Raw genomic sequence first — 10,679 nt, 5'->3', positions numbered from 1 at the left:
TGGAAAACCAAATTTGCAAGTCTGATTTATTGGACACATATAGAACCCTATACCTCAAAATTGAAGAGTACCTATCCTTCTCAAGTACACAGGAAGCATTAACAAGCAGTGAGCATGAACTGGGCTATTAATCAAGCCTCAACAAAGAGAACACTTGAAATAAGTACAGCGTACTCTGTTTCATTCTGGATGGAATTACAGATCTCAGGCAATAGAAATGCAAAATATTTTCTTTGGCCTCGGAGATTATTCCTTTGTAGAAAGTCTGTAGAGGAGGCGAAGAGAATACGGACTATTGGGACTAGGTACTGCCGAAGATGTTAATTGCTAATATTGACATTATTGTTACATTTTTAAAATAAGAAATGGATGATGAACTTTTTAAACTTTGCAATGTTGTGTCTCTTAGATTCCTAAGTGTCTCCAGTTCTTTCAGTCTTTTATGCTTCTTCCAAGTGTTCCTGCCTTTTGATGATTCCTCCTTCAGTGGAATGCTGACATTTGCCTTAGCTCCCTGGTTTTTGATGGTGGCAGATACACGACTTTGATGGGGCAGAAGTTTAGGGAATTTGATTGCCAGCCTTCTGTTGCACCATCGTCAACCCACAGGTGTCATGTTTCTCTGCTTGCCTCATACACTTCAGTTGGAACTACTCCTCCTCCCCGGGGCTATCTCCAATCTCCTGTTAATATTCTTGCTCTTCCATGAATCATTTAATGATGTGCTCATATGAACAAGCATTTTGGATCCTGAACCAAAGCATGATTTACAAAACCCTCTCTGAATGTGATCTACATTTCCCGTTCGTTTTATTTTCCTTTGTAAACTTAACCACACTCCTCCATGTGTGGAATTCAGTGAGGACCTTCCAGAGTCTTTGTTATGTGATTTGCTTTAGCTCTAAATTCTACAGCTTCAGGAGAGCCGGATGTTGCTACAGGTGAAATGAGTTGACTGGGCATTCATCCCTAATTAAGTGACTGTACTGGAGCTTAAGATCAACATGGTTTGTGTCTTTTCCCTAAGGATCCCTATCCCTCTCTGCAAGTTTCAGCAGAAGAACTGTCCTGGCCTTCATTTTTGCCATTGAGGAAATCAACAGAAACCCCCATCTTTTACCCAACATGTCTCTGGGATTTGATCTCTATAATGCGGTGCACAGTGAACACAGGACATTGGAGAGTTCCCTCGTTTGGCTCTCAGGGCTGGACATGGACATCCCTAATTACACCTGTAGGAGAGAGAGCAAGTCTGTAGCAGTGCTTACAGGAACCACATGGGCAATTTCTGCCCAGATTGGAACACTGCTGGCACTCTACAAATTTCCACAGGTAAGGCTGTGTGGGATGGGAAGAGATGAAACCATGTCTCCTTTGGTGCATTCTCAGGTGCCTAAAAAAGACGACTGGATGAGACTGGGTTTATGCATCTCTCAATGGATATGATCTCAAAGGAGAAGTGTACAGAGCCTCGGTGGGTTATGGCTTTCCTTTGTTCGGGGTTGAGAGGAGGATGAGGGGGAAGGAGACAAAGCAATTTCCTGGAACTCTGAGTCTGATCAGTTATTCTCTAGCAAGCTCTCAGGGAGTGGGGAATGATTAGAAAATGAAGTGGGCAAATCTCCCTTCTACCACTTCCAGGTGTTTCTGAATACCCTTCAGGACGGAGAGTGTGCTTTTTGCCAATCCTCTTCCTTACACTGATTCCAAATTTCTTTTCCCGTTAGCTTACCTATGGCCCTTTTGAGCCTATCCTGAGTGACAATGACCAGTTTCCATCTCTTTATCAGATGGCCCCGAGGGACACATCTCTGGCCCTTGGCATGGTCTCTTTGCTGCTTCATTTCAATTGGACCTGGGTGAGGCTAGTCATCTCAGAAGACAAGAAGGGTGTTCAGTTTCTCTCAGATTTGAGAGGAGAGATGGACAGGAGTGGAATCTGTGCAGCCTTTGTGGAAATGATCCCTGTCAGTGACAGGACATATTTCTCAACGACCTGGCAATATCATTTGTGGATCAAGGAATCATCAGCGAAGGTGGTTATCGTTGATGGTGATTCTGACTCTCTAATAAGCTTGAGCTTTTCTAAATGGCATCTTTTAGTGATATGGAAAGTCTGGGTCACGACATCACAGTGGGATTTTGCTGCTGGTCTAAGAGAATTCATACTTGACTCATTCCATGGAACTCATTTTTTCACACCAACATGGTGAGATCCCTGGTTTTGAAAAATTCATCATGACAGCTAACCCTTCCAAATATCCAGAAGACTTTTACCTTGCTAAGTTGTGGTTCATCTCTTTTAATTGCATGGTTTCTGAATCTGACTGTAAAATATTGGAGAAGTGTCCACTCAATGCCTCCCTGGGATGGTTGCCTTGACATTGTTTTGACATGGCCATGACTGAAGGCAGTAACAATGCGTACAATGCTGTGTTTGCTGTGGCCTGGACCCTTCACGAGATGCTTCTTCAACAAGTAGAAATGCAGACAATGGGAAGTGGAGAAGGGCTGGTGTTTTCTCCCTGGCAGGTAATGTCTCTTCCACTTAATAGCATGTCCTGTCATAAATGTGACTTTCTTACGGAGTTCCATGGAGCACAAACCAAGTAGTTAGGATTCTTTCTCTAAGAACACAAGAGTTTCTGTGCTTGTTTCCCTCTCTAGGAGGTAAATCTCATCCTGGGTAGTAATGGTCTTCAAGAAGAAGGTGCTAATGGCAAGGAGGAAGTCAGCTATGAGTCAATATCACTACTTTGTGTTACAAAGGATCTCAACATCCTGCCTGCCTAGTGTTTTCAGTAGGGAATATTAAGCCTTCTCCCATGAGCTTACTCAATGACAGTAGGAAGAGAATTTGTCCCTTAAGTGCCTATATGGTGCTGAAAATTATACTGAATACTTTACATAAATGATCTCACTTATTTCTGCAGCCACTTTAGGTATTGCTAATATTTTGCAGATTGATGCTCTGGAATAATTCAGAGAGTGCATGAGTGCCGCTAGATTTAACTCTGCAGTTGAATTTGTCTGAATCCCTTGCCACAGACTGTCTTGGTCTGCATGTCTTTCGGCATTTGCTCTTGCAACTGATAGAAACAGTATGGTGTTTTAGTTCTCCATATGGTTTCATTTATTTTACTTAATCAGATGCTTGTAATAAAGTTAAATTGTGAAGCAGGGATTTCATATGATGAGTGCCCTTCCCCATTCAGGCTTTTCATCTTTGACACCGGGAAACACTTCATCACAGGATGATGCATCTCTTTTAGCTGCATCCCTTTCTTGGGAACATCCAATTTAACAATCCTGCTGGTGACACCATGAATTTGGCTGAAGGAAGAAGATCAGAGGCAGAGTATGCCATTCTCAACTTTTGGAATTTTCCAGAAGGTCTTGGACTTAAGGTGAAAGTAGGAAAGTATTCCCCACATGCTCCACGAGGTCAGGAACTCTCTTTATCTGAGGAAATGATAGAGTGGGCCATCAGTGTTCCTGAGGTGGGTTGGATCTAATCACAATGCTTCACACTACACATAAATAACCAAAATCTTATTGTGGGGGCTTTGTGCTCCTTCAGCACTTAGCAAAGGGCCACATATGGGCATTTAACAACTCACTTCCAACTTAAGGAATTTTCTGACTTACCAATTATCCAAGGTGGAGGCAAGACCCTCCACCAGCAAAAATATTACGACTTTCTAAAGGCTCAGCTATTGGGCAGCAATTTTAACAATAAAGTAATTTTAATTGTTATGTACATTGTTCTTTTAGATATGAAGCTGTTGCACCCATAGCAGACTACAGTATAGTGTAAACATATCTTTTTTTATCCACTGGGAATGCAACATAGTCATGTGACTTGCTTTATGGGGATATTCGCTTTACTGCAGTGACCTCAAACCAAACCCGCAATATGTCCGAGCTATGCCTGTATTTTGTATCATACAGTAAACATGGCACCCAGCCAATGAATTGGATTTAGTTATATAAAAGTTGAATTTGTTAAAGGCCCAGTATTCTAAAACACTCTAGCTACTGGAAAATTAGGTAAAAGTAACAGCCGTTACCAACAGGTATCTGATCTTTTCCAGACTCCACACTCTGTATGCAGTGAGAGTTGTAGTCCCGGATTCAGGAAGACCCCTCAGGAGGGAAAGGCTACCTGCTGTTTTGATTGCACCCCCTGCCCAGAGAATGAGATTTCCAATGAGACAGGTGAGTGTGTGCCTTGCAGAGAAATTCTCCACCTCTCTGTTATCTGCCATTCACCCAAGGAAAGGCAAAGATTCTGCAGGAGGACTGCAGAGTCAAAATGCTTCCTTCTTCTATTTAGTAATTTAGTTTTTATAGCCAATAATATTTCCACCTGAAATGACACGCTCTCTCTCTGCCCTGAACTAGCTTACTTGGCTCATTGTAGAACCATTGCAGACATTGTCATCTCAAGGAAACCCTTTTGGACCACTGCACAGTAACCTTTCATCCCTGTCATGGAATCTAACAGGCAGCATTGTAAATATTTGCTTTTCATCCTCTTTAAAACTACATTTAGATCACATTGAAGACATCCTCAATTTTCCAGTGTCTAGTGCTGTTTTGGCACAGAGCGGGAAAACAGAAAGTTTGCATTTGATTTAAGAAATAAGTATTTCCACAGCATACAAAATGCTTATGGTACAGCATGGTCTCACTGAGTCTGTCTTGATCCCTGAGTTCACAGGTGAGTAGGGGAGATAACACCCAGTGCATTAAATTCAAGGTGGTGACATAGGGCTGTGATAAATGTATTCAGTGACCCATGGGATGAAATAAGTGATAGTATCTATATTTGGATAGTATCTATATTTGGCAGTGTCATGAGCTTCCTCATAGAGGCAGTAGCACTCATATTATATCAGACTAATGAATAGGGTAATAAATTCTTGGTAGAATTATTAGAAATGGCAAAAAGAAAGGCAAATTAGCAATGTATTTAATATCCAGGGAACTTAAGAATAGGTTCCATGTGACTAGAACACAGAGGATGTGGGTTTGGGATTTGGGACATAGTGTAGAAAAGAACAGAAAACAAATAATGAAGATTTTTCTTACCATAGTTTAACATCTTGCAATTACTCAGATCTATTGTTAAATGTTTCAATGCTGGAACCACATCCATGGCAGCATTTTCTAATTTTCTTTTTGTGATTGAAATGTAGTTTACTTTCACAACATACTTAGTATGATTTCAATTTCTTTTGGAATGTACTGAGACTGGAGATATGGTCTGGCATGTAGTCAATTGGAATAAAGTTTCCATGTGCACACTTGACCCTGGTCAGTTCGGGTTTATGTTCCACGTGTACATATAAAGAATACTGCTCAACTAACGTCAATTCTGATGTATTTGGAGATTCAGATCCACATGGAGACAACCCATGATTAAAGAATAAACTACAATAGAAATTAGAAGATGTTTCCAATTGCAAATACTACCTATAAAACATTATGGAGTGGAGTTAAAATGATCCTTAGAGAGAAATGTGTAATCCACGGTTATGTCTACATATGTATATTGTACATTATGTTTATTCAAAAGAAGAAAGGCTGGAGCCTCCCCGGTGGTGCAACAGTTAAGTTTGCACTTTACACTTCATTGGCCTGGGCTTCGCCATCTTGTACCCTGGGCGCAGACTATGCACCACTTGGCCAGCCACGCTGTGGCAGGCATCCCCATATAAAGTGAGGAAGATGGGATGGATCTTACCTGAGGGCTATTCTTCCTTAGGAAAAAGAGGAGGGTCAGTGGCAGATGTTAGCTCAGGGCTAATCTTCTGCAAAAGAAAAAAAAAAATGAAGAAGAAAGGCTGAAGTTCTAGGTCCTAAGCATTCATCATGAACTAGAAACAGAACAGAAAAGTAAACACAAAGAAAACAGAAAATAGAAAAAGATAAATGTAAAAGGAAGACTTACCAACATAAAAGAAAAACATAGAGAAAATAAACAAAATTCAATTAGATTCTAATCCATGACAAATAAACTTGATAAACTCCTAGAACTGTTGAACAAAGGAAATAAGAAAAATTGCAAAAAATACCAAGGCTAAAATGGGTGTAATCTGTGCTTTCATAAGGAAACTTTTTAACATCAAGAAAATTTAAATAACATATTGTTCATACAATGAAAATGTAGATGAAATTCACAAACTTCCAAGAAAATCAAATTTACCAAGCTGTCTCAAGGAGAAATGAAAAATCTGAATAGTATCAGATCTATTGCAGAAATTGAGTTATAGTTTAAAACATTCCTACAAAATTTTATTGTGGGATATTTCTTTGATAGAATACTGGTGAATCCTACCAAATATTCAAGAATAAATAACATACGTTTACTCAAACTCTTTCAGAGAATAGAAAAAACAGAAACTTTTTGACTCACTTTGTGAGAATCTCTTAAACCAAAATCTTACAAAGTCATTACAAGAAAGGAAATTTACAGGCCACACTCTTTCTTGAATTAAACTCAAGAATCCTACAAAAACAAAAAACAAATCAAAATTCCAAATCCAGCCGTATTTTATAAGAAGGCCATATTATGACCAAATTTAGTTCATGCAGTGTAATTCAGTACCTTAACCCTGGAAGAAAGAGAAGTCATAATCACAATAACTGCAGAATGAAAAATAATAAAATTAGGGGCCAGCCCGGTGGCACAGTGGTTAAGTTGACACGTTCCACTTCGGCGGCCCGGGGTTCACTGGTTCAGATCCCGGATGTGGACCTGTGCACTGCCTGTCATGCCATGCTATGGCAGGCGTCCCACATAAAATAGAAGATGGGCACAGATCTCAGCTCAGGGCTAATCTTCTTCAAAATAAAACAAACAAGCAAACAAAAATAATAAAATTAAAGACTCACTCATGTTTTAAAACAAACAACAAAAACAACTCTCACAAAATGAAGACTAGAAGGGAACTCTCTCAATCCCAGAAAGGGTATTTACAGAACCAAAGATGAAAACCCAGTGTTGAAAGCAGGTATGAGAGAAGAATGTTCAATCTTACCCCTGCTACTAGATATTACACTGGAGGTCCTGCCCAGTGCAATATTGGTAGGAAAAGAAAAGGAATACTTTATTGGAAAGGAAAAAATAAATTTGACATGATCTTCAGATGATGTTATTGCGTAAGTATAAAATCCTGATAAATTAATGAATCAGCTGAGTTTTGTGGTGGCTGAGTACAAGTTTAATATACAAACAAATTTTTATTTCCCCATACCAGGTACAAGGCATTTGAAATTTAAATTTTAAAAGATGACACTTAATCATCTTAAAAGAATGAAATACCTAGAAATAAACCTAATGAAAGTTTTGAAAGGCTTCTGTCCACAAATTTACAGAAGTGAATTTAGAAAAACAAAAGATAACTGAAAGAAGTGGAGAGAAAAACTGTGATCGTGTCTGAACAGATCCAATGTTGTACAGATATCGACACTGTCCAAATCGATCCGCTGATTCTGTACAATTGCAATTAAAATTCTGATCAGTTTTGCTGTGGAAATTACAACTTATAAATTCATATGGAAATGATAAAGGGAAAGCATAGATTAGACCATCTTAAAGACCAAGAAGAGGGTGGCAGGACTTACTCTCCCTGATATCAAGTAGTATAGCCTCACAGTAGTGTAGCTTCATCATAAGGATAAACAAGGGAATCAGTGGAACCAAATAGGAAATTCAGATACAAACTGGTCTTATAGGGACCCATATATGCACATTGACTTATGACCAGGAAACACTGAGGAGTAGAGGGAATAAAAAAGTCTTTTCAAACAAACATGTTGGGTAAATTGACTGCATCCACGGAGAAAATAATGACTCTCTAACTCTAACTCGCACCACCCACAGAAATTATTATCAGGCAGATTGTAGTAACTAGAGATTTTAATGGAACATACAGAAGAAGGGGCAGTTCCTCAAGCAGGAGGAAAAAGCAGGCATTGACGCCTACAGGGCTGCGTGGGCATGGGACAGTTTGAGAACCACAGGAAGATTTGAGAATCTTTTTTTTTTCTGCTTTTTCTCCCCAAATCCCCCCCGTACATAGTTGTATATTTTAGTTGTGGGTCCTTCTAGCTGTGGCATGTGGGACGCCGCCTCAGCGTGGCCTGATGAGCGGTGCCATGTCCACGCCCAGGATCCAAACCAGCGAAGCCCTGGGCTGTTGCAGCGGAGCGCGTGAACTTAACCACTCCGCCACGAGGTCGGCCCCCAGATTTGAGAATCTTAAAAATCAGAGCAGAGAAAGTAGAGATAGGCAAAACCAAGGTAATATAGCATCTTTTTGGTCTTTTTAAGAGTTTGTTGAAATTTTTAGTGGAGGATAATAAACATGATCACATTTCCGTGTAACATCACTTCTGCCGCTGGGCTGGGGCAGAGAACCCGAATAGAAAGTTCTTGTGATAACATAGGAGAGACGTGACTAGAATCTTAACAGAAGCAGTGGTAGTGAAATCAAGATGAAATGTACTAGAGATCACTTTAGAAGGTAGAAAGCGTGTCCTTTCGAAACTCCCTAGGAATGGGGTCTGTGACTTGGTCATCTCTGTTGCCCTAGAACACAGCATATTACCTGGCTCATGGTGGTTTTTCAATAAGCGCTTGTTTATTGAAGGAATAAAACCAGGTCACAGCTTATAGGGGTATAACTGAGTGACATAGGCACATCTTTTGGCTTTCTTCGAGAAAAAAGTGCTGTCATGAACACACAAGATAAACACTAAGAACACTAACAGCTTAGTTTACTGAACCATAAAGAAGATGGGCAGAATTAACTGGGAATCACTCCCTGCAGACCACTTTGTACCTGGTGTCTAGAGCAACAAAGGAGGACAATTTGGCTAAACTTGTCCAGTGCTCTTCTTTGGGGGCCTGTGAATGACAGAATTACTGAACCTGGACTGAGGACACTTTGCACTTCTCCCCAGACATGGATCAGTGTGTCAGGTGTCCGGATCATCAGTATGCCAACAGAGAGCGAGACCAATGCCTCCAAAAAGCTGTGACATTTCTCGCTTACGAAGACCCCTTGGGGACGGCCCTGGCCTGCACAGCTCTCTCTTTCTCTGGCCTCACGGCTGTGGTCCTGGGGGTCTTTGTGAAGCACCGAGACACTCTCATAGTCAAGGTCAATAATCGGACTCTCAGCTACATCCTGCTCGTCTCCCTCACCCTGTCCTTCCTCTGCTGCTTACTCTTCATCGGTCGTCCCAACACAGCCACCTGCATTCTTCAACAAATCACATTTGGAGTTCTTTTTACTGTGGCTGTTTCTGCCGTCTTGGCCAAAACTCTTACTGTGCTTGTGGCCTTCAAGTTCACCGCTCCAGGGAGAAGGATGAGGCAGTGGTCCGTGTCAGGGGCACCTAACTTCATCATTCCTGTCTGCTCCTTTATCCAACTGAGTCTCCGTGGAGTCTGGCTGGGGACCTCTCCTCCCTTCATTGACATGGTTGCGCACTCTGAACAAGGCCACATCATCATCATGTGCAACAAGAGCTCGGTCACCGCCTTCTACTGTGTCCTGGGATACCTGGGCTCCTTGGCCCTGGGCAGCTTCTCCTTGGCTTACCTGGCCCGCAACCTGCCTGACACCTTCAATGAAGCCAAGTTCCTGACGTTCAGCGTGCTGGTGTTCTGCAGTGTCTGGGTCCCCTTCCTCCCCGTCTACCGCAGCACCAAGGGCAAGGTCATGGTGGCCGTGGAGATCTTCTCCATCTCAGACTCCAGTGCAGGGCTGTTAGGCTGCATCTTTGTTCCCAAGTGCTACATTATCTTCCTAAGGCCAGAGAGAAACACATCAAACGTGTTAAGGAATACAACACATCTGGGAAAATAATTAAAATGTACTTTTTTCATAGGCGCCATAATAATTTGCATACATCTGAAAATTAAACTGCCACATTTTTGCAGGCCTACTTTACGTAACAACTAAATGTCCCTTACCTCTCCAGTTAATTTAATGTTTCCCAGTTGTTTAGGCTTTATACAATGATCCTTGGACATTCAAATACATGGACAAATATGAATATTACCTCAGACTAATTTTCCTCTAAAATTATTTGTGGTAGATTGAAAAAATGGCCACCCCTTAGGTCTCTCCCTGTCTCTGTGTGTTTTGTAGTGCCATCCTATTGTGACTCTGGGTGGGCTTGGCCTTGAAACTTGCTTTGGCCATTGGAACACTAGCAAATGTCACAAGCAAAGGCTTGAAAAACACTTGCTCCTTGTGCTTGTCCTTCTCTCACTGCTTTTGGGGAGCCTGTGACCAACAATATGGGAATGAGTAGAGAGACTGCACATCTCCATCCCTCCAGGTGACTTCAAGTCAACAATCAGATGTGTGAGTAAGGCCATCCTAGACCATCCAATCCCAGCTGAGCCACCACACATAGGCGCAAACCAAAGAACTCCCCAGGCAATCCACAAAATCTTGAGAAAAAAATAAATTATTCCTATTTTAAGCCACTAAATTTTAGGATGGTTTGTTATATATGCCATTATTTAAATGTGGCCTCTCATTTTACGTGTTAATAGCACAGATTTCTGCTTCTTTATCCTATATGGTAGACTGGAATATCCTTCTTAAGATTCAGTTTCTAAAAGAAAATCAGATACTATGTCCTTTTCATTT

At 41.1% G+C, this 10,679-nt stretch overlaps 1 protein-coding gene across 1 annotated transcript; it reads left to right on the top strand.

Annotated features, from left to right (window-relative positions):
• Positions 1-1,071: 1,071 nt before the first annotated feature.
• On the top strand, positions 1,072-9,884 carry LOC124233597 (vomeronasal type-2 receptor 116-like). The gene is given in 6 exon segments (XM_046650740.1): positions 1,072-1,332; positions 1,728-2,188; positions 2,190-2,532; positions 3,273-3,500; positions 4,095-4,218; positions 8,974-9,884. Coding segments are annotated over 6 exon segments (2,274 nt in total). The 5' UTR covers positions 1,072-1,125.
• Positions 9,885-10,679: the final 795 nt, after the last annotated feature.

Source organism: Equus quagga, unplaced genomic scaffold (assembly GCF_021613505.1).
Source record: "Equus quagga isolate Etosha38 unplaced genomic scaffold, UCLA_HA_Equagga_1.0 207003_RagTag, whole genome shotgun sequence".
NCBI classification, from domain to species: domain Eukaryota; kingdom Metazoa; phylum Chordata; class Mammalia; order Perissodactyla; family Equidae; genus Equus; species Equus quagga.
Note: the sequence above shows the minus strand (reverse complement) of the source record. Positions and strands in the feature narration are given on the sequence as shown.